This window comes from Tamandua tetradactyla, chromosome 5 (assembly GCF_023851605.1).
Source record: "Tamandua tetradactyla isolate mTamTet1 chromosome 5, mTamTet1.pri, whole genome shotgun sequence".
Lineage (NCBI taxonomy): Eukaryota > Metazoa > Chordata > Mammalia > Pilosa > Myrmecophagidae > Tamandua > Tamandua tetradactyla.
In genome coordinates, this window is record NC_135331.1 from 94,679,699 (window position 1) to 94,706,970 (window position 27,272).

General features: G+C 51.2%; 1 protein-coding gene across 1 annotated transcript in view; it reads right to left on the minus strand.

Moving 5' to 3' along the window:
- The window catches only part of MDGA1 (MAM domain containing glycosylphosphatidylinositol anchor 1), a 59,697-nt gene extending 45,285 nt beyond the window's left edge, over positions 1-14,412 (minus strand). The window contains exon 1 of the mRNA XM_077161669.1: positions 14,115-14,412. Coding sequence (XP_077017784.1) covers positions 14,115-14,181 — 67 coding nt within the window. The 5' untranslated portion in view covers positions 14,182-14,412. The remainder of the gene's footprint in view (positions 1-14,114) is intronic.
- Positions 14,413-27,272: the final 12,860 nt, after the last annotated feature.

The window sequence follows — 27,272 nt, forward strand, 5'->3', positions numbered from 1 at the left end:
GATTCTGTAAGTCTATGATTCTAGATCATCTATTTGTCTCGTTCTCTGCTGTATTCTGGGCATCTAAAACAGTATCTGTAGATGCTCAATAACTACTGGATGAATGCCTACATAAACCTCAGGTCCCAGTTGGTAATGAAGCGGCAGAAATATACAAAGGATGGAAGTGCCATCAGAGCTGGACGCATAAGTTCCAGGGGTACTAGGGGTGCAGGCTAGCCTGGTCACAGTCCACGGGGGGGAACTGGCTCCAGGGGAAGGAGGTGAACAGAATGCAGTCACCTTATCTACCCCCAACGAGCCTTTCCCAGATTGCTGCCTGAAGAGAGCAGGGGCAATCCCTCATACAGGCGGTGTCCAGGCACTTTATCATGCTTAACACCCCCACCCCCCCACCCCCACCCCCACACACACCAAATACCCTACAATGTTTCCCGATCTCTACCTGTCACTTCCCGGGAAATCTTGCCTAAATCTCATGCTTCACGTTTGAACTCATCTAATAAGCCAACCTTATTAGAAGGAAGGAAGCTTGAGGGCTGCTGTGTATTCCCAAAGTCACCTTCTAGAAAAAGTGGCCTTGTACCTGCTGGGCTAACTTGTTAACATGTAGGCAATGTGATGGGTTTTGGACTTAGAACTGGCAGCAACCTCCAGTTCACACGTCAAGCAGGCTGCCTTGCCACCCCCCAGGGAGGCTTCCCGGGCCTCACTGACGTTTCCAATAAGGGCATCTAATATCTAACCAGGAGCCCTGACCCAGAGAGAGCACCAGATCCTGCAGTCCCAGTGCAATAAGGCTTGGAAGGAAGAATTGGGGATCCCAGGGGTTGAGGGGAGGATTATAGAGATGCGGCCATAAAACGAGCTTATGAGTTCCATGCAAACAGGTTCTGGCTTCTCCTGAGCCTGGAAGGTGACATAAGAGAGTAGAGAAGGATTCAACTTGAGAGTCCCTTGACATGGCTTCCAACTGCAGCTTTGGTGTCCACTTGCTGTGTGACCTTGACAAGTCATTTCCCTTCTTTGGTCTCAGTCTCGTCTTGCATTGAATCTTACAGTTCTGCCTCTGAGTCATGTACGGCCAAGGGCTGACCCTGAGCTCACTCGCATCCCTTTCCATGGCCTTCTCTGTGTCTTCCCTGTGGCCTTATTCCAAAAAGAATTCTGAGGCCAGGTCCTGCCACAACACAGACCCCCAGTCTATCGCTTGCCTTGTGGCCTTATATGTTGTGCCGGAAGGTAAACTGACAGACCCAAGGGTCCTCTGCATTTCAGTGCAGCGGTCAGATCCACACCCAGGAGGACGAGTCCACTGGAATCCAGCTCCCTCCCCACTGCCAGTACCACCACCCCCACGCCTATTACTGAAGTCAGGGCCTCGGCCTTTGCCCTCTCACCATCCCCTAACCCTTAGCCCTAACCCTAAGTCTAACCCTAACCCTCTTCTCCAACTCTTAGTCCCCAGCTTTTGGTAGATGGGGAAGTTTCTAGCTTGGGATGATGGAAAAGTTTTCATAATGGATGGTGTTGATGGTAGCACAACATTCTGAATGTAATTAACACCAATGAATTTATATTTAAAGTGGTTAAAATGGGAAATTTTATGTTGTACATATGTTATCACAATAATTAAAAAAAAAAAACCTCATAGAACTGCTCAACACAAAGAGTGAACCCTAATGTAAACTATGGACTTTAGTTACTAATACAATTATAATAATACTGGTTCATGAATTGTAACAAATGTACCATACTAATGTGAAAATGTTAATAATAGTGAAGACTCTGTAAACCTATAATTGCTATAAAAATAAATTACCTTTTACAAAAACAGCTTCTAAAAATCCATTGGGAAAGTTTTCAGTGACAAGGAGCTATTCGAGATTCAGCTCAGAGGCCTGAGCTCCTGAATCTTTCTGGTAAGAGGTAATGTAGCAAGCTAAACTGAAGTCAGACAATGAGAAGAACTTTCCAACAACGAAGGATCAGAATACAGCAAAGCAGTGGAGTCTCCTGGTCTCATCTGGACGTGGGCCTGCCCAGAGGCTGAAGGATGAGCTAGAGACCTCTACAGTACCCTCTGGCCCCTGGTTTCTGGCCTAGACCCTTAGTTTCTGTTCCCTAAACTCAGAAGGCTACAGAGAGCTCTCCTGCCACTGAGACTGAAAAAAAGCCACTTGCTAGTTGCAGGGGTGGGGGAAGTAGAGGGGTCATGAGGGAAACAAGTGTAAATAGGAAGCTGGGCTGGACTCTCACGTGAATGTGTGGGTGACCCCAAGCAAGTTACTTCCTGGCTCTGGGTCTCAGTCTTCTCTAAAGTCCCTTCTGGGCATCCTTAGAGCAACCAGAAACCCCCACCTGGATTAAGCTAGAGGGTAGGTGAGGAGAGGAGGGGAAGGGTAGTTTATATCCATCAAAATACTCTCATTCGGGGTGCAAAAAGTAGTTCAGTGGTAGAATTCTCGCCTGCCATGTGGGAGACCCGGGTTCATTCCCAGCCCATGCACTTCCCCCAAACAAACAAGCAAGAAAACAAAGAAAAAACAAACAAACAAAAATTCAACAAATAGTGCTGCAATAATGGGATACTCACATTGAAAAAGAATGAAGTATGACCCCAAGCATATAGCATACAAAAAAAAATCCTCTTTCATTCAAAAAACATCAACTGACTCTAAGGTGGGGATTAGTGGCGAAGACTACATTCTTTCCTTCTTTCTAGAAGAACCCCGTATTTTCTTGGATGAGACTGTGCCCATTTAAAGGGCTGTATTTCTCAGCCTCTCGTATCTAAGAGTAGCCAAGGAGATGTAAGCAGAAGTCACTGGGAAGGGGCTTCAGGGAAAGCTCTTAAAAGAAGCTTCCATAACTGGTGGCAGCTTCTAACTGTTCCTCTCTTCTTCCTGCCTGGAATGTGTCATGATGGCTGAGCCCTAGTAGCCCTTTGGCGACCTTGAGGCAAAAAGCTCTAAGACAGAGGTTCCCCAACTTCACTGCAGAACAGAATCACCTAATTTGCTTAAAAGAAGAAAATGCTACCCGGAAGAGTTGAGGGCAGTGAAAAGAACAGACATTTGCACATTGATGTTCATAGCAGCACTGTCCACAATTGCCAAGCGATGGAAACAATCCAGGTACCCATCAACAAATGAATGGATAAACAAAATGTGATCTATACATACGATGGAATATTATGCAGCATTTAGACAAAAGAATGTTCCGAAACATATGACAACGTGGATGAACCTTGAGGACATAATGCTGAGTGAAATAAGTCAGACACAAAAGGACAGAAAACTGTATGATTTCATTATTATGACTCGAGTAAAGCCTCCAGTGCTTTGGAGCAACTAAAAGGAAAAACCTGAAATGACGGCATGGTAGCCTATGACAAACTCTGGGACCTGTTCTGTAGTTGCTAGTTGAAATGTGCTTTGAAAATTAGTGATTTTTTCTTTCTTTGCTTTGTATATATGTTATATTTTACAACAAAGAAGTTTTTTTAAAAAGGTAGCTATGGTAATATTAGATAAAATGAATTCCTGAAATCAAAAATTTGAAAATGTTTAGTAACACAGGTTACTAAACTACTATATAAATTACTTCTATAGCAATGTTGATATTTGTAATAACTTCCTACTTGATATTTTGAGAATGTACACAGTTTTGATCGCATAATCAAATGGTGTTTAAGCTAGTGTTTAATATTTAGAATCTAAGAAACTCTGATATTTGTATCTGTAGATTTTTTCCTTCCTTGCTTTAATTTTAAATTGGTTGTATGAGATATTGTACAAACAGGCTTTACAATGATTAGATATTTCATTTAAATATGTCTATGGATAAGCTGAGTAAGATATCCATTGTAGGTGGTTAAGATTTTCATATGTTAATTATAAAAACATTTGTATCTTTATGTTTTCCTGAAATCAGGAAAATGTTTAGTAATATAGGTCATTACTATAGCAACGTTGATATTTGTAAATAACTTTCTACTTGATATTTTGAGAACATTCACAGTTTTGACAGCTGATCAAATGGTATTTAAGTTCGTGTTTAATATTTCGAATTTAAGAAATTCTGCTATCTGAATTTGTAGATTTTTCCCTTGTTGCCTTAATTTTAAATTGGTTTATGAAACTTAGTGGGCAAACACAGGTTTTATAATGCTTATTTGGATACTTTATTTAAATATGCCTATGGTTAAGCTAACTAAAATATCCATTTTTGGTGGTTCTAAGTGTATTGTTCGTTTTCTTAAATAAAAATATTTAAAAAAAGAAGAAGAAGAAGAAAATGCTGATGTCTGATTCCTACCCCCAGACTTTCTGATCTAATCGGTATGGGGTGCAACTTGGGCACTGGAATTTTTAAAAGCTTCCTGGGCAATTCTAGTGTGCGGCAAAGTTTGAGAACTACTGTTGTAAGGAGAGCTGAGCAGCAAGATGAAAGGAGCCTGGGTCTCTAAGTCGCCACACCAACCGCGGATAGCCTAACCTCTTTTACATAAGAAAGAAAGTCAGCTTGAATTTGTTTGAGCTTCTGCCTTTGTTTCTAGCAGCAGAATGTGATTCATAACTGATACTGGAAGGGGCCCTCATGCTGCTCCCACTGATATTTGTAATAACTTCCTACTACATGGGGGGCAACACACCCCCATGGCCCAGGGTAGGGACTAAAAAAATGACCAGATCCTGCTCCTGGGCAGGCTTGAGTTCAAATTCAGTTCTACCACCATCTAACTGTAGGGCCTTGGGCAAGTCACCCAACCTGACCCCCTCAGCTTCTTTACTGGGAAGCTGAGGGTACTGGGACAGTCTGTGCATTTAACTGGCGCTCTCTGGGGATGGGTGACATTCACCTCTGCAACCACAGCACCCACCATCCTTCCTAATGCTTGGTAGGCACTCATTAATGTGCTTGATTCACACTAAATTGCTATGATGTGGTCCAGCTCTAAAACTTCCATTTTATTCTAAACCAAACAGGAAACTGAATAAACAAAAGGGCCACATTAAAAAAAAAAAGTTAACTGTCTTTATTTACTGAAAACCAGTGACAAGCACTTCTGAGGCAGTATCTTTCAGTCTCTCTAGGCTGGGGATTGGAAACCCCTAGTTATAAGAGGGGAGAGAGCAAAGGACGTTCCAGTTAGCATCTTTAAAATGAAAGTTTCCTTACTCGTATTTTAAAAAATAATAAGTGGGAATTTTTTTAAAGACTCCAGGGTCCAGATGAGCTTGGGCAATGACCTGGAAAACCCAGAGATGCCCCCAGAAAAACCCAAGGGAAGAAGACATCTGTTTTGGCCTGACTCATTAGAATACACTGTCTTCACCAGCTGTGCCTAAGAATCAACTGGAGAGCTCTTAAAACCACAGCTGCCTTGGTGCCACCTGCAGAGTTTCTGATTCAGGAGGGTCTGGGGCGGAGCCAGGCATCTGTTGTTAGAAAAGCTCTCCAGGTTCTGATGCGCAGCGAGGATTGAGAACCACTTCTCTAAGCACCTTCCAACCCTCCAGATAATCAAGGTCTGAGTTTCTGCAACTGGAAAGGAACCAAGAAGAGCCTGAGGTGGAATCTCCAAAGCCAGCCAAGCAGCGCCCTCACGCCTGCCTGAGCCACCATCTCCCAGCCGAGGTTATCCACTCCACTGACCCCAGCCGCCCACAGGCAGGAAGAGGCCAGGCCTGAGTTGGGGGAACTGCCGTTCCGCCTTCCCTGCCCTGCCACATTTCTCAAAAGCGCAGCCTGCACCTCCTGCTTGCAAACGACACCCACACTCGGGGCTCCCTACCATCTGCCTGCCACCCCCTCTGCTCTCGTGAAATGGAGTCCCCATACCTCCCTTTAGTGTTCTCACTCTTGGACTTGTCTATAAACCAGTCTTCCAGATAGGGAAACTGAGGCTCAGAGAAGTGAGGCTCAGTAGAGCCAAGGTCCTTCAGAGGCAACAAGCGGCCCACCTGGCCCTCGCCCCAAGTCTGTCCTTCTTGGTCCGAGCCTTTTTCCTTCATGCCACTGCTACTCAACATGCGCTCCGTGGAAGAGCAGAATCGGCAGCACCTAGGAGTTTGCTAGAAATGCAGACTCTCAGCCCAGCCCCAGCCCCCAGCCCCACTGAGTCAGAACCTGCAGTTTCACAAGAACCCCAGGGGTTCCTGGACACAGCGAACTCTGAGGAGCCCCACTCCGTGTTGCAGCAGCCACCTCCGCAGGTCTCCACGTCGCCGTTTCTAACTCGAGCTCTGCGTCTACCTCCAGGCAACCCACCCTTGGCTTTTTGGACCCGCCCCCTCCGCGTCTCCTCCCACCTCCCTGATGCCACCTACTCTGTCTCCTCTTTCTCCTCCTACCCCCTAAACGATGCTGCACCCCAGAGCTCGGATTTTAGCCCAGTCCCTTCTCCCTTCCCCTCTCTACACACACTCTCTCTCTCTCTCCTTCTCTTCCTTGACAATTTTATTCCACCTCATGGTTTCATTGCTCACCATTCTGTGGACAGAAATCCAGATCTGCAAATCTGCCTCTTTAGGGCTGATCTCTCTCCTGAGCACCAACCCTCCTGTCCACCTGCCCCTTCAACATCTCTCCCAGACATCACAGCACCGGCATCCATGAGGTTCAAAGCCACACTCACACTGCTATTAAAATTAAAGTATCTATCGAGGGCTTGCTAATCGCAGGGCACAGTGTTTCCCAGGCACTGCTCATTGCATGCTTATCACAAACCCATGCAGCAGGCACGATCATCTCCATCTCACAAACTGAGAAGCCACGGCTTAGAACGCAGAGGCGCCTTCTCAGACTCTCACAGCTGGTGCTGCGCAGAGCTGGGATTCAGACCCAGGTTTCTTACCCAGAACTCTAGGCTCTTAACTACTTCACACCACTACCCTTACTTAACCTGTCTCCCCTGGTGGCCTTTGTTCTACCTTCTACCTTGTGCCACTGTGTGCCAAATTCCCTCCTCCAAACCTCCAGCCATTTTCATCAACTATCCCTTGCCTGAGCTCTTTGCAATGTACTTCTAGAGCCTAACAATGTACAGTCTTGTTCTCACCTTTTGCAACGACCTCTAACTAGATTCCTCCCCCAACCTCCACGCCCTACCCCCACCTCTGTTCTATTCTCACATGTCAACTAGAGGGATTCCATTTAAAAGATTCACATCCCTACTCTGCTTTAAACCCTCACATGGCTCCCTGCCTCACTCAGAATAAAGTCCTCACTCAGAATAAAGCCCACAGTCCTTACATGGCCTTCAGGGCCCCAAACAATCTAACTCTGCTAACTCTATCACCTCACCTCCTACTAACTTCTGTCTCACTTATCTGCTCTAGCCACACTGAACTTCTCCTCACTGTTGCTTAAACATACCAGGCATGCTCTGGCCCCAGGGCCTTTGCACTTCCCACAGATATCCAGGCCTTGCACACTCAGCATCTCCAGGTCTCTGCTCTGATGGCAACTCCCCAGGGTAGCCCCCCCCCCCGACAACTGTTAAATGAACTCACACCACAGTCCACCACTCCCTGTCCCCCTAACTCCTCTACCCTTCTCTTCATAGCATTAGTGACCATATGACACATTACAAACATTCCTTGACTTTTTATACTGCCTGATTCCCTCCAGTTTGAATGTAAACTCCAGGGAAGCAAGAGCTGGTTTTTCTTACTACATCTCTCAGGTGCCTGAAATAGAGCCTGTACTCAGAAATATGTTAAAGGACTGAAGTTCTTCTACCCCTCCCTCTTGTCCATTCCCTCAGCCACCAGCTCTGGTCTCACTACAACTCCCCTGAAAAACCACAAGGCCTTCTGACCTTTCTCCCTGAGCAGCCTCCTCCAATACCCAGGGTACCCAGCCCGCACTGAGGCTCACATCAACCTATTTCCCTGCTCAAGATCCTCCCAACAGCTTCTCCCACACCCAGGATTCCAGCCCATCTCCCCTCAAGCACAGGCTTTACAATCAGGATATCTGGGTTCAAGTCTGACTCTGCACCTCAAAGGGCTTCATCTCTCCGAGCCCTCAGTTTATTCATCAGTAAAATGGGCTGATGAATGACTATCTCAAGGTGGTTGTAATGAGGACTGAAGAAGATAATACATTCTCGTGATCTCAGCCCGGGCAGTAAATGTTAGCGATTTTAATAACGCGGTTTTTCCTTTTTTTTTTGCATGGGCAGGTACCAGGAATCAAACCTGGGTCTCCGGCATGGCAGGCGAGACCTATGCCTGCTGAGCTACCGTGGCCCACCCAACATCAGCGATTTTTACAATTATCCTTTACTGTTCCAACCCTAATTGCCCCATTGCCTTTCAACCTCTGCGCCAGTCCAACTGAGCGATTCACGGTTTCCCACACACCCCCAGGTTCCTGGCGTCCACCCGGGCTGCCCTTTGAAGTCTTTACTTCCATTTGCCAAAGCTAGTTTAAGGCCTTGTGGTTTCTCCCTCCTTCAAATCCCCACAGCCCTTTATCTGCCCTTGCCACATGAGCATTTGTCAAGCTCTTCCAGGAACAATCATCTTGTGTGTGATTGCTGCCCTCCCTTTCTCTGAGAAGGCAGAACTTCCATTTTATTCACCTCAGTAGCCCTGTCAAGGCCCAGAACCGGCCTTGCTCAAGGGAGGTGTTCAGTATATACTATACTAATGAATGGTGATTTCGAGAGATACCAGGCTGCTTTCCTACTCCCAAATCAGAAGATCCACTGCGATCAAGTGTTAGAATCACTTCCTACCAGCTGCATAATCCAGAGCAGGTCACAGAAACTCTCAGAACTCAGTTTCCTCAACTGTTAAATAGGGACAATAGGGCCTGCCGTGCTGACCTCCCAGGGTGTTACAGGAATCAAAGGAAGTAGGGGCGTCAAAATGCTTCCCACGGCACAGGACACTTAAACACCTATAAAGGATTACAGTATTATTATAGCCAATCTAAAGGACTCATTCTTCTCTGCACAAAAAGATGAATGAAAGAACATCAGCACCAAATGTATGGCACAGGTCAAGTGAGTTTTATTTTTTTCTTTATGCTTGCATGTATTGTTGATTGTTTTGCAGAGTGCACTTGTCACTTACAGGCTTGGGGTGGGGAGGGAGATGTTGTTTTTTAAGAACATGCATTCTTTTACATCAAACCTTGTTCTTGCTTCCCACATCATCATTTAAATACCACAGGGAAGCAGGGTCTTCTGACACTGGAGAGGAGATACAGAAGAGGGGTCCAGCCCCACGTTTACATAATGGAAGTTCTGTAAGGAGAGAAGCATGCAGCCACACCTGGGAGGAGTCACCGGCTTAATCCCACTATAGAGTGCTCCTCTGGCCTCGGGGAGACCTGGGCCTCGCTGGGGGCTGGGCGGGGGAGGGGGGGAGGCTGGAAATACGGCTCTGACCACAGGCGAGTGCCCTAGGACATTGGAATGGGTACATCAGAGCTGGAGGGAGGCCTGGAGCTTCAGAAGGCCCTATGGAGCTCCAGTTAGCCTCAGGCTGAAGAATTGGAATAACTCTCATCCCACCAGGAGTGAGGCCGTGGGAGCCAGGAAAGGCAAGAGGAATGCGGTGGCCAAGCCCTCCCCCTGCTGGCCACATCTGGAGCGGCAGCACCAGCTGCACAGGGCAGGGCCCCAGGCCTCTGGGGCACACACTCAGATGCACACCCCAGCATCTGGCTCTGGGATCAAGAGGCAGGTGGGAAGCTGGCAGGGCTGAGAGGCCCAAGGTCTCATCTCCTACCCCCGTCTTTGCCTGGTGGGGCATCTTCTGGCCTCACCTCCTTGAGCCACAAGGGAATGAACTTGTGGGTGGAGGGAAAAGGAAAGGGCTTCTTCTCCCAGGCCCGCCCATACCTCCTGGGCAGCTGAGAGGAGCGGGGGCTCTTACCACTGCCCAGATTTCCACTCCCGCCCCCAGGTATTGATTTCCTGCATCATTCATTTGCCGGGTCTTGGCGGCTGTGATTAGCTCCCTCCATTCTCCCTATGGAGCACCCCCCCGCCCAACTCTCCATGTTTCAGCAAAGCAGAGCTAATACCGAGCTCTAAATGAGGCTCTGCCGCCCCACTCCCGGCAGCTCACGGCCAGGCCTGGCCAATTACACGGGGGCCATTGGCAGGTCCCCAGCCTGTCCCCTCAAGGGTAATAAAACCCCCTCTAACCAACCACCACAACACAAGCCCCCACCCATCCACAAAGGGCAGCTCCCCACACTGCAGGGCGTTCCCTGAGGATCCTAGATCTGAGGGGGGCCCTCCGGCTTGACACCAAAGGTCTGGGGAGCCCTCAGGCTGGCTCAGGGGCTGACATCAACTTGGGGGGGGGGAGGCAGGGAGGGTCAGGCAATGCCAGCAATGCAAACAAAACAGCCTAAATTTGAGAATACAAAGCCCTCTCTCTCTTCCTGATACAATTTCTATAACCAAGAAGGAAGACGAGACAGAGGTATGAACCTTCTTGAGGACATTCAGAAAACCCAGTGCTTTCCATTAGCCCTAGGGAACTGGGGTTTTCTGATACGAACACTCCCAGACTTCTCCAGGAGAACAGCCAGGGATGGACAGCCAGTTTCAAGGCATGGGGTGGAAACGCGAGTGAAAAATCCCAAGAGTTTTTCACTCAGATGGAGACCGAGAAGGTGGCACTGGGAGACACACTTCCTGAAATTCCTTCTCCACACCCCCCAGAGGAGGGGAAAAAACCTGACTTGGTGATAATTCTGTAAGCTATGTTGCTCTTGTCAAATTATTCAACATCTGTCTTCATGTTCCCACAAAAATTAGCATAGGATAGTAGTTTCTGATGACACCTTTGGTGAAATATTTTGACTTCCACCAGTAAGTTGCAAACAACCTGTCTTAAGGATAATGTCAATTCCCACTCCTGCATATTAAATAATCCAGGGGTTGTTGTGGGTTTTTTTTTTCTTTGTCAGGGAGAGGAATCCCATCAGCCTGCCTCTAACTGAAAGTCCAGCTGCAGTGGGAGGAGAAGAGGAAGCCAGGACGGAGGAGAGGGAGTTCTCGGACAATACCCACATATAGAAGACTTCTCCATCACCTGGCCAGCCTTTGCACCAGAACCAGGCGTCTGGGGCCAGCCCACCCCCCTGGGCGGTCCCTGAGGACAACAAACTGGGCCAGGAGATTGAAAGGCTGGGGGGTGGGCGGGGGATGCTGGCTCCAAATGGTCATCTGGCCCACCACTTGAATGCTGTAGCATCTGTGCCCCAAAGATGAATGAAGCCACCTGGCAGGACTGAGAGTGCCTCCCCGGCCCGACTGTGCACAGAAGACCTAAGAGAAGGCAGGAAGACCTCAGAGGGAAGCAAAGCAGAGGCCTCCAGGCACCTGCCACCTCCCAGCCTCAGCAGAGACCCACAGAGCAAGCCAGCTCTAAATTGGCTTGTCCTCCATGGAGGGCTCTTCCTTCCTTCTCCTCAACCCAGCTCCATGTTCATCCACCTCTCCCTCAGCCACACGGGCCTCAGGACAGAGGGGCAGGGGCTGGGGCTCCCTCTTCGGGTCACATTTTTCTCCTGTGCCTTGACTAAACCCACTACCTCTCTCCCTTCTCACTGCAAGGGTAGCAATGGGCTTCCAGCCTCCTCCTCTTTCTTCTCCTCCCTGAGGTCCGCCAAGGCTGCAAGTCTAAGAGTCCAGAACTTTCCATAAGCAAAGACCCACAAAGAGTGCCCCACTGCACTGCCAGAAACCATTCTTCCTGGGGAAAACAATTTCCAGAAGCATTTCCTCAGTCTTCCTCTACTGTGGACTTTCATTCCTTCAACAAATATTTGCCAAGCTCTTGCTGTGTGCCAGGCACCACGCTGGGTGCTAAGATTCAATGACGGACATGATGGTCATTTCTAGTCCCTACCCTTCACCCTTACTCTCTCAAGCTGCTTCATCTGCTTTGGGGGTAGAGAGAAACTGGGGTGCAGAACTAATTCCAGCTCTCCATATTACTTCCTAAACTGGTCCTACAAAAGTGCTCCCTTTTTATAGCTAACCAAACCTAGAATCACAAGAAACTCCACAGACAATTGCCCTCTTCCCAATACATACTGGATCTTCCTCTTTCTTCATCCATCTCAGTAAGGTCTTTCCACCCTGCAGCTCCCCTGATGTCCCAGCCTTCCCTGCAGCCAGGGGTTGGCCCCAGTGCACCCAGTGCATCCAGGCCTCCCTGATTTGCTGAGTGAGAGAAGTTGTGGCCAGGCACATGAGGGACGGAGAAAATACAGAGAGCAAAGGGGGCAGATGAGCTTCTGGCTGAATCTTGGTGCAAAGGACTCTGAAATAAGAGTCCTCTAAGACCACTGCCCCTGTCCTCTGGTGCCCTGCCCTCATTTCCAGGGCTTCCAGGCTAAGGTCCAGAGGCAGCTTCTCGAGATGGGACACTATAGCCCTGGGGAAGGTTAGAGGAGCTGGAGGGAATGGAAGAAGAGTGGCCAAGAGATGGGTTTGCCAGATCTGCCCAGAGCAAGGGGTGGGGTGGAAGACAGCAGCAGACAGGAAGGGTTTTCTCTTACTCTCAGGAGCCTCCCTCTCAGGTGGCCTCCAAGGAGGCAATAAAGCTGTTGGAAAACCTGGGGGAAAAGGAACACAGGAGGACCCACAGATTCTCAGTGTCTTCCTCTGTGCCCTGGGAGGCCCGGGCCCTAGAGACCAGCTCAGTGGCCTCCTCCCAACCCGGCCTCTCCCAGTCCCTGCTGCATTCTTCCTCTTTCCTTTCTTTTCTGGCCTCTGTGAGGGGCCAGCAGTAAGAGACACAAACTAATTAAGAAGCAGAGTTTGGCCAGATGCCTGGGTTGGCCTCACCAGGGAATTAAGCCCAAGCTAGATGGCTGTGTAGGGCCAGGAGGATGTCACCGCCAGACACCCCTCAGGACACCCTTTCCTCTTGCCAGGCACAAGCAGAGAGGCCAGGCGCCCTCCAGAAGGAAGCATTTAGCATTTGCACCTGAGACCCTCAGCCTGGGGCACAATGCCTCTGCCACCCCTGCACAGAACTCATCAAATTCTCCCCTGATCTGAAGGCAGATAATTAGGTCCGTAGCCCCAGACAGAGGATAGAAGAGAAAATCCTCCCAACCATAACCACACATCACTGAAAGTCACCCACAAAGGCCACCTGGTCATCAGGAGAAGGCCAAGTAATGGCCACTGCACCCCAGAGACTGACTTTCTGTCCTATGCGATCCGGGTACTGCAGATAGCATGAAAACTCCGAGGGAGGGTCCCTAGGAAGGGGTGTGCCCGGGTGACCCTGAACGGATACCTGCTCTCCAGGGCTTTCCCTGGGAAAACCCACTGGAGGGAGGAGGGATGGAGTAGCCACAATCCCCTTTTGCGCCAGGGAGCAAAGCTGCATGGAAGGAGACAGAGTTTGGACTGTATGGGGTACATGCCCTGTTCACATTTCCTGGGGACGGTGGCTAAATGTATCCGTGTGCAAGTGCAGGGAAAAGGAAGGTGGGGCCGGGGTGTTGTAGTTTGGAAACGGGGAACAGGATGAACTGACTCGGGAGAGGTCTGACAAAGGGTGCGGAGGGTCATAGGCACTGGAGCCAGGGGATGCCGACATCCACTCAGGCTGTCAAGAAGCGGGTAAAATAGACAAAGCGGTGGAGCAAGGAGACAAGGTGGAGACAAGGCAGGCGAGTCCACCGCCCAGCCGCGGAGCTGGCAGCCGGCTCGCCCGGAAGCCGCGCGCAACTCCGGGTGGGGCACCTCCCGGCTTCCACGCCCGGGGACCGGCGAGATTTTTGTGTAAGTGACTGCCCCGGCCCTGGGCTTTGGCTCTGCCGCGGTCTCTCGAGCCGACTGGGCGCTCGCAAGCGTTCCGAGTCACAGCCGCCCCTGGAGTGGGTACCTCCCCCTGACATCTCCAACATCACTCCAGACCCTACGACCCTTCCCTGTACTCCCAGGCAGCCGGCTCGGTCGCCTCGCGCCCAGGATAGGGCGGGGACGTGGGCTTCCACTCCTGAATCCGATCCGGGGTCCCCACCAACCCACGGCAGCGCGTAGTTTGCGCCGTTTGCAAAGTTTCCGCGCGCGGGGCCAAGTCGGCGTGGAGCGGGACGTGGGCTCTTACCGTAGACTCCTTGTCCCCGACAGTGGAAAGGGATCAGCGCCAGAAGTAGAAGGCAGGTCACCTCCATCTTCACGGCCGGTGCTTCATCCCCGCGAGGCGGCGTAGCCCGACAGGCGGTGGGGGCCGCATCCGCCGGGGACCCCGCGACGCCCCCTTCGTCCCCCCTTTGCCCCGATCGGCGACAGAGAAGGCGGCAGCGACGACGGCGACCGGGAGACTGAGGAGGCGGCGGCAGCGGCGACCTGGGTTTCTCCTCCCGCGGGGCCGCTGCCCGCGTGGGGACGCAGGGGGCGCTGGCCCGGCCCGGGTGCCTTGGCGCGCCCGGCCCAGCAGCAGCCAGCGCCCCGACCCGAGGAACCTGGCCGCCGGGGAGCCCCAGGTCCCCGAGGCTGTCCGCACGGAGGGCTGGGCGCCGGGGACCCCTCTGTGGCGGCGGCGCTTGGATCCAACAGGCCACCGACCGCTGACAAACTTGTCGTTTCCCCGCCCAGGGGACGCCCCGCCGCAGAGCGGGGGCGGAGAGGCCGCGACTCCGCTCGGGTTAATCCGCTGTCTCGGGTCCTGAGCCCGCTACCGGCGCTGATGGCTAAGCGGTCCGACCCAAGGAGGTCGGGCTGAAGGAGCCCCGGCCCTGGCCTTCCCGAGCGGCGGAGCAGCGCGGGTTGGCTTCGGCGGAGCGGCGAGCACCTCGGGTCTCTGGGTCTGCAAAGTTAGCCAAGGCGCCGAGGAGCCCTGAGGAGGAATCGCACCCTGGCGCCCCGCGGGAAACAGGAGAGCAATTCCGAGCAAGAGAGACCCCAGAAAACGACGAAAGGAGGAAAGTTTGAGTCGTTTGAAAAATATTCGCGCTCTCGCCCAGGCCTGGGCTGCAGCGCGGGCGCAGCTCGCCGCCTCGGCTCGCCGCGCTCAGTTCCAGGGGTCTGGCGATCGCCGTGGTGCTGCCGGGCTTCGAGCTCTCCCGAGAGCGGAGCTGCGCCGCGCCCCAAGTTGGTCGTCCCCGCCCCCGCCCAGCGGCCTCCGCCGGTTGGGGGGGGGGGGGTGCCTCGAGCAGGCGGGGCCCGGCCGGGCTCCGGGTTGCCGCGGCTGCTGTGCTTCGGGCCACCGGAGCGCTCCGCTCGTTCGGCAACTTGGGCTTCGCTGTGCTGCTTTTTCCCCCTCGGAGATTTTCATTCCTCGCTCCCCCCGCCCCTTTCCCTTCCTCCTCCTTCCCTCCCTTCCTCCTCCCTCCTCCTCGCGTCTCCTCGTTCGGTCTCTCGCTCTCCCACCCTTTGTCGCTCGTTCTCCTGTTTGATTCCCCTCCAGTTAAAAAAAGGAGCCAATTAAAGGCAGCCCAGCTCGTCCGGCCCAGCCTCTGTCCAATTTCTTCGCCTCCCCCAGGACCAATTAGAGAAAACAAAACAGGGCTAGGGGGGAAGCTGACTGCCTGCTTTCTTTTTTCTCTCTACCTCTCTCTCTCTCCCCCCTCTCCCCGCCCCCTCTCATTTCCCCCACCCCCCGGCAGAAAAATGTCAGAAAGCAGAAATGGATCCATCTATCCCGAGGACGGTGGCGGAGGGACGTGGGTTTCGGCGCGGGCTCCGCAGCCGCGCGCTCGCACACTCGCTCTTCTCTCGCCCTTGCATCCCCAGGCTGGCTGACGGAGCTTCGTTCCCAAATCCCAGCACACTCGCGCCAGGAACCCAGGCCTTTAGGGCACTGCACACTTTGTAAATGTTTTGCACTTTGGGAGGCTGAACCGAAGCGAGGGTCCGAGGGAAAGGCCGGGGCGCCTGCAGCTCCTGGGGTCCTGCAGGCGCGCGAGCCGGCCGCCTGCGGTCGGTCTGCAAGCCGGCCCCGAGTCCCCCGCCCCTGGCCAAACACCCGCCCCTTTTCCGACCGCTTCGGCCTCTCCCGGCGCCGGGCGCTGGGGCCACGGCCAGAGCAGCTGGCGGAGCCGGCGGCGGAGAGAGGGCGCTCCAAGCGCCGGCCCTTGATGAGGCCCACAGGGTGCCAACAGGTTTGCCCGCAGGTCCCCCTCCGCCGGAGCTCCTCAGGCCACCCGACATTCTCCCCAGCTCTGCCCCTAGCCCCATTCTGCCTCCCCCTCTGGATTTCGGACGCCCCCAAGCGCAAGGGCTCACGCCCTTCCTGCAGCCAAGCCAGAGCCGCACTGTCTGGCATTCCGGGTCTCAGCCGGGCCCACACCCGGAGTAGCTGTGAGGAGCGCGCTCCTCCCAAAGGCCGGCCGGGAGGGGCGTAGTCTGGGAAAGGAGAGGGCCGGCCTTCCCTGCGCCTCAAATCGCCACCCCCCTTCCGGTCCTGCTAATCTCACCTGCTCCACCTGTCGCCGTTATTTATATCGGCGTGGGCGAAGGGATTGTATTAGGGCCACCCGTGGGAGTGCGGACGGCCGCAGCAGCTAACAAGCTGAAAGATTATAAATCCTCCCCAACTCCCCGTGGGACTGTTCTGTATCTCGGTTGTGTGGTAGTTACACGACTATATCCGTTTGTCAAAACTCATAGAAGTGCATATCAACAAAGAGTTAATTTTATTGTTTCTAAATTAAAACATAAATTTTAAAAAATGAACCATCCCTTCCCTAGGCCCATTGCCTGCTAGCCCCCTCCTTCCGGAACCGTCCAGAGACAGACCCCACAGGATCACGTGTCCCCGCCTGGGGGGAGAGGGGTGAGGGCTGCGGGGAAATACCCGCCAGCTTTTGGGGGTGAGGGGTGGGGGGGTCGTGTCATCAGCTAGGACTGTCTCAGCAAAGGTTGTCGATCTTGGGAATCCCAGGAGTGTCCTAGGATTCTGATTCCCAGGCCCACACCCTACCTTGCCGTTGTATCCCCTTTCACCCCTCCCCACTCTTCTTTCTCTTTCCTTCCCTTGTAGATCCAAGGGTAAATCCGGGTAGGAGACTCGACTTAGAGCTGGGCACCCAGCAGCTTGAGGCTGAAGGTCTGTGAATGAATGAATGCTGCCCAGCACAAGCCAGACACCAAAGACCTAAGGTAGCACCAAAGCAGCCATCCATTCTACTCCACCCTAAATCTTTAACTTGAGGAAAAAAAATCCATTTTCTGCCTCAAGAGACACAAAGATACCATGCCTCTTCCCACCCAATTAAGGGTGTGAGGATGAGTAGGTTCAATTATTGTCATCCTCCTATTATTCAAAAATTCCTGGAAATCCCCACCTCCTTCAGAAAGCTCGCAGGGAGTGATCAGTGATGCTGGCTCTCCCCTGCTGCCCATTCTGAGCAGAGTGAGCACTTATCCGTGTCATGGAAAACCACCTTCCCATGTTCTAATTGACTGGTCCAGCCCTAAGCAGCAGTTAATCACTCCTCTTTGTCTTCGGGGTGCTTTACTGGGGCGGGGGGAGGGAGCAGACTGACATTCCCAGCTGACATTTTCTTGAGTTTACCCTCTCTGAACACACACTCACACTGGCCTGCAGTAGAAAGAAGACTCATGATGGGGGAGGGACAGGGAGGAAGGGGGAATGGACTGGGATTGAACATTTGCTGTAGCTAATCCATTTGAGAATACTCTGCAGCTAATTGTATGCAGTGTAAATACCTTGGCAGCCTGTTTGTGCGTGCCTGTAAATTCAGTCATCTCCTCCCTCAAGTGTGCTCCACCTGCTGCCTCTGGCCCAGTGTCTAACAGCAGAAGACCACCGGAAGGGAAAGAGCACTGGACTTTGAAGCTATTGGCCCTGCGTTCCAGTCTTAACCTCTCCAGGCCTCAGTTTCCCCAGCTGTAAAGTGAATAAGATCCTTATCTCACAGAGTGGTTGAGAGATGGGCATAATAATAAAAGTTGACACTCCATGCCAGGCACTGTCCTAAGCCTTTCATGTGTGCTATTTAACCCTTGTAACAATTATGTGAGATAGGACCACGCATCTCATAGAATGGCATGGAAATGTTTAGTGACTCACTCAGCTGCTAAGTGACCAAACTGGGCTCTGACCCAGGTATCGTGGCTCGGCAGCCTTGCTCTTTCTCACTTTTCCGTACTGAAGAGATAAAAGGGCATATGTGCCCAGTAAATGTTTTCACAAGGGTTTCCTATTCTTCTCACATTCAGAGAGCAATTCTCTGGACCCCAAATCAGGGCTGTGGATGACATGAAAGCTGACCTGGGGTGTCCATGGGTCAGGCCACTGGGCACAGGATGAGAACAAGGCCTGGCAACTTGAAGGTTCAATGGTCAGTACCAGGGTGCCCAGTCTTGGGTCCACCCAAGGTGGTCCAGGGTCACTTCCCATGGAAGAAAAACCCTGTTCTTTTGCTCCAGAGAAAATCCAGCCCTTGGACTCCAGGAAGGGCTCAGGAACCAGCTGCTGACTGCGAGGGTGTGTGACAGGCTGGGGAACCAGGAGCCCCAGACCTTGGCCAAGGAGGATAGCTGTGGGCTTTTATTGTGAGATTGTTGCTAGAAAGCTCCTCCATCTCCTGCTGCTGGCTCGCTTCCCGCGAGTCGTCGGAGCCTTGAAGAAGAGAGAGAGAGAGAGGGAGAGTCTACGCGGGGATGGTGTCATCGTCTTGCAAGGGAAATTGTCTCTGAAAATCATACAGTGGCAGGTATTGATTCAATCTCAGGGCAAGACACTTTCTGTTTGGGGCGGGGGTGGGGCGGGGAGGGCGGGCTGGGAGGCCGGGAGGGACCGGGAGAGTTATGACCCTGCTAAAGACCAGTTTATTAATTCGGGCCCTAGCAAATAGCCAATTAATGGCTCCAGCTGCTAATTAGTAAGCAGTTAACTCCTGTTATAAATCGTGCTGCTCAAGACTAGTGATAATACAATCCCACCATGACAGTTTTGGAGAGGAGGGGCCCCAGAGACTCTGTCACCCAGGATCTGCAGCCACACCACCCCTTCCTTGGCTCATACCCCAGGCAGACCTTCTCCTGGTGGAATGCAGCCCTCACGAGAGAAGGCACCTTGTCTGTATGCTCACCATTCGGTCAGGCAAAAACTATTTAGTGTGCTAGGCACTGCTCCAGACACTACAGATTCAATGCGAACAGAACAGACAAGAATCCCTGCCCTTGTGGCATCTATATTCTAGCAAAGAGACAGACAATATACTACAAAAATAAGGAAAACAAATAGTAATGAGTGTTAAGGAGAATACTAAAGCTTGGAAAAGGAGTAGAAAATACTAGGGGCTGACAAGAAAGAGAAGGTGTCCAGAGAAGGTCCAGTTGATGTTTGAATCATGACCTGAAAGAGGTGGGGATTTAACCATGGCAGTATCTGGAGGAAGAGCATTGCAAAGAGTGGGGAACAGCAGGTGCAAAGGCCCTGCAGTGGTGAGGAGGCAAGTGGGGTTGCTGCTGAGTAGGTGAGAGGAGAGTGGTAGGGATCAGAGAGGTTAAGGGACAGATTATTTGGGTTTGGGGTCATTGCAAGACATTGGCTTTTACTCTAGGGAGTGAGATGGGAGCCACAGTAAGGTTTTGAGTAGAGGAGGGGTGGGATCTGACTTAAATTTAACAGGCTTTCTCAGGCTGCTGTGCAAGGAATAGTAGCAGCACCTGGCACTTAGTGGGTGCTCAATAAATGCTTGTGATATGAACTGCCAGATGATGGGGACTAATGGGAACCATGCCCACACTTGAAAGTCTGACTCATTTGGATTCTCTTACAAATTATTTCATAGCCATCACCATGGATGCCCTCACATTTGAACTTTCCAAAGGATTCCACACTTCCTAACCAATGGGTCCTGTGGTAAGACATGCAGCCCTTCATTTTACAGATGTGAAACTGAGGCAAAGAGACAGTCACCACCTGGCCCCTGAACACACAGTGAGTTACTGAAAATACTAGTTGTAGAATGATGGCAGGGGTGGGAGGATATGAAAGACACAGGAGTCCCTCTCCCCTTCCTGGCCACCCTGTCATAGTTGTGTCCTGCCTTACTGTGTGAACTTATGCAAGTTTCCTCCCCTCTCTGGGCTCCAGATTCTCGTTTCCACAATGAGGGAATGGGCCTAGACCAACTAAAATTGCTTCCCACCCAGACTCCAAAGACTCGTAAGCTGTGTTTGGGACTTGACATCAAAATGCCACCACTTCCCAACTGGAGGTCACCTGGGTTGTCCCAACCTCTTTTGTCCACACTGATGGAACAGGCGAGATTCGGTTTAACTTTTTCTAGCTGGCTGTTCGATGGATCAAAAGTAATTGTCTTAACACCCCTGTGAACAGGTGTAAGAAACACTGATTTACCCAGCTCTGGTTTCCCACTGGATAACTCTAGACAGGGGGCAAATGGGTTGGAAGGGTCAAGTTCTCCTATTTATTCATTAATTTAATAACTATTTATTGAGCCAGGCATTGTGACTACATCACAATGTAGAACACATCCAGCAAGTAAAGACACAGCTCTGGCATCAAGAAGCCCCAGTCTGAGGGAGAGACCCAGCCCCTACCCTGAGGTCCCCAGCCTGATATAAACAAGGAGATACTAATATAGGGCTGTAGTACCTGATATTAAAAAAAACGGAGCTGGTCTACAGATCTAGGAGCAGATACACTGCAACAGTAATAAAGTGCTCATTACATGGGTAAGGGCTAAGGTTGGAGAACAGAAAATGCTTCTGACTGGTTGCTCCTCCTGCTTGGCTCTTAATGCAAGATTGTTTCCTAACCTTTGAGCCTGGTTGCCTGCAGCCTTCAGAGGTACATCCAAGCCCAGAGGAAGAAGCCTGGTGTTTAATTTGGGAGTTTTTTCCTAATGCAAATGCCCCCCTGGGCTCCTCGGCACCAGGCTTATGTGAAGACAAGGTTGTATAGCCAATAGCAGCCGCTCCCTCAGGGCTCCCCCCCCTTTTCTCTGGGGGCCAGGCCCCACCCCAGCAAAAAACCCCCATCCCCACCTCACTCCACAGACCTCTCCGGGTCTGCAGAGCACCTGGAGATCAGCTCCTCTCTGAAGTCCCCGCCTGTCACTCCAGCTCACACCCCCACCCCCGTCTGAGAATGGGCATCCTTACCTTGTGCTCTCTTTACGTGTGTGCTGTGAGATCCTTGGGACACACATACTTGGATCACTCACAGAATAATGCTGAGCACACAGTAGGTCCGAGCCCCTCGAGATATGCTCATTAAATTGATTCAGTTGGACACTGACTAATTCAAAAAGTGAGTTTGGGCAAGGCCTGAATTCTCAGGAGAACAGAGGCCCAAAATAACCAGACAATATGTAGATTAGGGACAAATAGAAATAACGAATACACAAGAAGAAATGTTTGAACTATGTACAGGCTGAGGGGACGCAAATTCCTGGGGAAGGAAAGTAGGCAGGAGAGGAGCAGAAAGTTCTGGCAAATCTCAATGCAAACGAGAGGCAGGGGAAAGTGACTCCCTCGACTCCTACCTGGCCCTGGTGTCCAGGAGGGGAGATACAGGTCAGGGAGTTTCCTGAAGGTGTGGGCGCTCCGCCCAGCTGAGGGCAGCCCTGTCCTCCAGCGTCTGCCCCAGGGCTCCAGCAGCCCCAGCCGAAGGCAACGGGTTTCACCGAGCTTGTCTCCCTCCCCCTCTCCCAGGCTGCTCCGAGGGAAGGAAACGGGATAAAATGTTTTCAAGCTTCAAAGGACAGACTGGGGGGTAGTGAGAAAGGGAGCAAAGAGTAGGAGGGTCCCATGGGGTTGAGCTCCTGGAAGGAGAGAGTAACAGGGCTGAGGCCCAGAGACAGGGCTCTGGTTGTTCTCGATTCCTTTCTATTTATTCTTCCCAGCAATTTATTTTTCCTTTAACCGTCACCCTCTTTGTGATTCACGTGAAGGGGGACAGGAAGAGCAGGGTGGAGTTTGAAGCAAATCCTGGAGAATTGAGGAACGCACAGGAACACACACACACACACACACACACACACACACACACACACACACACACACACACACACACACACGGAGCCGCCGCGTGGCATAAACTCCAGGGGGCGCCATTCCCATAAAATCCGACTGGAATGGCGCCCACCTCCCACCCCCAACCAGGCTCCCTCTTCTGACCTGACCCGAGGGCAAGCTGGTGCCCTGCTGCCCAGTACTGCACTTCCTGAACTCCTCCTCTCCCTGCTCCTCCCAGCCACCTCCGCCCCGAGTTCCTCTCCGCTGCCCTCGGCCTCCAGCTCCCGCCGGGCCTGGCCACCCCAGCCCGGGGATGATGTGCCCAGCTGCTTGGCTGCTCTGGCGAGGGGCTCCGAGGACAGAGGGGGTCTCGGGCCACGCTCCCGCCACGCTTGCTCACCCTTCTGGGTCTGGGTCTCGCCTCAAGCCCTGGGGACTCACTGCTCTTTTGATTAACTTGCCTCATTATCTGCCTCTCCTGGCCCTCCTCAGGGACCCGTCACGCCCACCAGCGGGGTGCAGGGGAGGGAAGGAGGCTTCAGGACCCACGCTTCATCTGGGCGGTGGAGGGGGGGCCACAAGAAACCCGTCCACTCAGCTCCCGTGTCTCGTCCTTTTCCACTCACAAACCCAGGACTCATCTGAAGAAGCCTCTGTTACAGTCGCCTGACCTTCAAATGCCCAGCAGGAAAGCCATTTGTCCTCACAACTACATTATGGTGTTATGATAGTTTTGCAGTTGGGGAAACTGAGGAACAGAGAGGTTCAGTCACTCCCCTAAAGTCACACAGCTAATAAGTGACAAAGCTAGCATTCAAACTCGAGCTCAAGAGACTCAATAGGCTCAAGAGACTATTAAGAGTCGACTCTTTGTTACTTGATGTTGCTTCTCACATAGAAAAGCAGCCCAAAACCGACACCCTGAAGTGTGCTGTCCAGCACATAAACTCCTAGTGACAAGTAGCTATTTAAATTTAAAATCAAGTAAAATAAAATGAAAAAGTTCAGCTCCTTGGTCTCACTAGCCACTGTTTCAGGTGCTCAAGAGTCACGCGTGGCTAGTGGCTCCTGTGTGTTGGACTGTGCAGACATTTCCACCATCACAGGAAGTTCCATTGGATGACTCTGCTCAGGAGTCCTTAATTTAAATCGTGGCTCTCCTGCTTATGAACTGAATAACCACGGGCAAGTTACTTAACCTCTCTGTCTCAGTTTCCTCATCTGTTAAACAGCGATAAGAATAATGTCAAATGCATGGGGCTATTAGGGAGAACAAATGAGAAAATGCATATAAAGCAATTGGCACAGTGCCTGACACATAGCAAGGGTCCTAAAAATGATTGGTTTTAATATTAGAAATCATGGTCCAGGTCTTCATTTAACACAGTAGGTGATTAAAGACCAGAGAAACTAAGGAGTTGGCTCAAAGCCACACAGCAAATTAAACGTCAAAGCTGGGACTCCTGTTTCTTTTCACTTCACTGCAAGGCTTAATGATATCACAACAGTTGATAAAGGCTCTCCCCCCAAATATTGTGAGATAGGTAAATGAGGTTTCCTCAACCCCATTTTACAGATTAAGTAAAGGAGGCACAGAGAGGGTGAAGTAACTTATTCAGCATCGTGATGCTGTTTAGTAGCAGGATTGGGACACATTATGGTGCAATGTTCTTTCCCCTGTTCTGTTCTCCGCTGTCTGTGCAAATTAATTGTGAGCGTGGGAGGGGGTTCCTCATTTGTTTGCCATGGGGAGCTCAGGGACCTGTAGTCCTCCATAGATAGAATATCAATTATATAAATAATATTAATATGATCTCAATTATGTAAAAAATCTGTATATGGAATAAAGATGAGAAGGACGGATAATACCATTTTAATGATTATCGTGGGTGATTTGCATTTCTGTCCTTTTATGTTTCTATTTCTCTCCAATTTTCTACAAGTAGCATGTATTATTTTTACAATCAGAAATAAATTGTTATTTTCAAATACATGAAAATCAATATAAAATCCCTCCAGTGTTTCCCCCTGTGGCCTCCTCAGCCCTCTGGGTAGTCAGCTGTGGCTCTGAGCCCCCACCCCTTCATCCACAGCCCTCACATCCCTCTGCACTAGAATGGGTTTGAATTTACTCCACAACATCCACACGCAATAAATGTCAGGCTGTTTTATTTTTTCGAGGCAAATAAATTCTGATCCCAAGCCTCCGCTTGCCTGAGTGCTGAGTAATCAGCCTTAGTTATGTTTGGGGAGACTCTTCAGGGTCGTAGAAGAATCTGAGACCCAGGAAGAGAGGCCTTAGGCTTTGTGGTTGCCATGGTAACTGACTCCTGTCACCCGTGGCCCCTGGTCCCTGGGCCGGGCCTCAGTCAGACCCTGTGCCCGGGGCAGGTTCTGAGAGGTCTCCACCGCAGCCCTCTTGCGAGTGGGCCCAGAGACCCTCAAGGTCCAGTACTTTGAGACCAGCTTCTGCAAGCATCCCTGTCTGGAGCTGCAGGCCAGAGGGACCCTAGCCTCCAAACAAGGCCCCCGAATCTCTGTCCCTTCTCAGGCTGAGGAAGCCACTGCTCCCTTCCCCCTCACTTTCTCCTCATCCCTTTTTCAGGCCACTCTCTCTCCCCTTCCCTCTCAAGAGACCTCCACCTCTCAAACCCAGCTGGCTGGGGGTGCCCCTACTGTTTTGTTAACAAAACCCAAATCTCCTCAAGGGAAGAAAGCCTGAACTCCCAACACTGACCTTGTTTCCTTTTTTTTGGACAGAGGTTTGAAAAATGTCTGTCATTATTCCAAGAGAAATGGGAAAGCAAAATAAAATCTCAATATAGGTTATGACTGCACATCTCATGCCCGAAACTCAATTTAAGGCTTCTCAGGTCTCTCCCTGCCTGGTCAGATACCCCAAGAGGGCAGAGGAGTACTTATGTGCCCCAGGGGCAGGGAATGGAGGCGCAGAAGCCCCACCTCCCTCTCCCTAGGATCCAGGCTGGGGGAGAACGCTGTCTGGTGGGAAGCCCAAGAATCGGAGGCAGAGAGACTGGGTTTTGCTCCTGCCTGAGCACAAATGGACTCAAATAGATGCTCAGTAAATGCTTTCTGTGTGATTGAATCTAAACTAGGGCTCAGTCCTCCACCTCTTTGAGCCTCATCATCTGCATCTGTAAAATGGGCATCCACTCATTCAACAACTATTTCGTGGTCACCAGGCACCATTTCAGGTACAACAAAGTCCCTTCCCCGTGGAGTTTCCACTTTAGTGGGTGAGACACACAGTGAAATTATGTCATATCAGGTGTAGGATTTGCTGTTCATGCTCAGCCCATAAGCTGTCATCTTAGCTTCAGTGCCCTCGGGCTGCCTTCTAATGACGTCACCTGCATACCTGTGCCTAAGGTCTTCTTTGGTCACCAGAGCCTGCTTTGCCTGTCCACATGGCAGTGAGAAGGCCAGGCGCCCCAACTGCCTGGGATCAGCCCTCAACAATGGATTCCAGGAACTGGAGCAAAACTACCTTCAAGCAGGGTTCCTCTGAAGTATGTGTTCCCTACCAGCTCCTGGAGGTCCCCAGCAGGATGGGCCTTCAGTCATCCATGTCGGTAACTGGATTAATAATGCACCCTTTATTTATCGGCTGCCTTCCCTTTCTTGTATCATTCCTTCCCTGCTCTCCTATCGGTGTTTTCTGGAGTCACCAAATACTGCTTGCACCAAAGTCCTTGTCTTGTGGTCTGCTTTTGGGGAAATCCCACCTAAGATGATTGGTGGTAGAGCAAAGAGTGGTTTTCCTTTAGATAAGGGAGTCAGGGAAGGTCTGTCTAAGGACGTGATGTTCAGGCAAGGACCTGAGTGAAGTAAGGGTGGGAGCCAAGTGAATATCTGGGGGTAAGACTCCAGAAGAGACGACAGCAAGTACAAAGACCCTGAGGTGGGAGCACCCTTGGAGTGGGGGGATGTTAATGACACTGAACCAGCTGGGTTATGGAGGAGGACTCCTTGAGCACATGGGTGCGAACTTAAAGCCCTGGGCACACATGCACCATTAGAGCTTTTTATTTATTTACCTTATTTATTTATTTTTGACATGGGCATGCTCCGGGAATCGAACCCGGGTCTCCAGCTCAGCAGATGAGAAGTCTACCATTGTGTCACCGTTGCCCGCCCACCATCAGAGATTTTTGAATTCCCTTTCCTGCACGAGCTGCCTTCAGGGAATGCTTCAGCCTCCTGCCCTGCCTCCACAGCCATGCTCGTTACCTCCCCCCTCTGCACTCCCCCAGCCTCTCTGGCTCTGAGCAGGGTTTGGTTTTTCCAATAACTCATTAGTGTAGCTTTTGTCATGATTGAAGAAACAAAAGCCCCAGTAAGAAAACCACATTCAGCGGCATTACAAGTTATTTATGAGAGAATGCAAAGCAGCCTCAGCCCTGGGGGGAGACTGGGGGAGGAAGGAATGCCCACTGGGTGGGGACAGTGACATCCTTGGTCTGCCTGGTGTCAGTCACTGATGCACCTGCCCAACACAGACACAGACCTCTGTCTCCGGTCCCCACCCCCACCCTCACCCCCAAGCCAGCCAGGGATCACCGCTGCTCTAGCTGCTTGATTTAATTCCACCCACCCATCTGTCTTTTCATCCGTTCATTTATTTATATATCCATTCATTCATTCAAAGATGTATTGAGAGCCTACTATGTGCCAGGCACTCACTGATGTCAACATTAAAGGTGCCTGGACATGAATCAGCAGTTGTGAGCTGGAACCAGCTCATAGCAGCTCAAGAGCTGATTATGCGCGTCGGTGGTTTTAAATCAGCCATGGTGAAAGTATCTATACCAGGGAAATTGGCAAGTGCTACAAATCAGGGCTCTCTGCACACACCCTCAACCCAACCAGAGAACCAGTTGTTAACCATTTACCACTACAACGCTGTCCAGACCCTGATGTCTCAGACGACACAGAGCTGAACCCCAAGAATTTACAATTTAAAACAGGGAAAGACATGGACCCAACTGAAAGTCTAACGTTGGCCTTCCCAGAATCGTGGCCTCAGAGCCACTCTGAAATAACATGCAGTTGTCTTTGCCACCTACGAGCAGCAAGAACAGAGAATTTATATATATATAGATTGCTTGCTGAGCCACCATGGCCCGCCCCAAAACAGAGAATTTAATTCTATCAGTGAAACCTAGGAAGCCTTGATGAAGGAGGTGCATTTGAGCTGAGGCTTCAAAGAAAGCTAAGATATGAACTTGAAGGGAAGGTTTCTGGATGATGGTGGCTGTTTGAACTAAAGTCAAAAGAGAGAGGC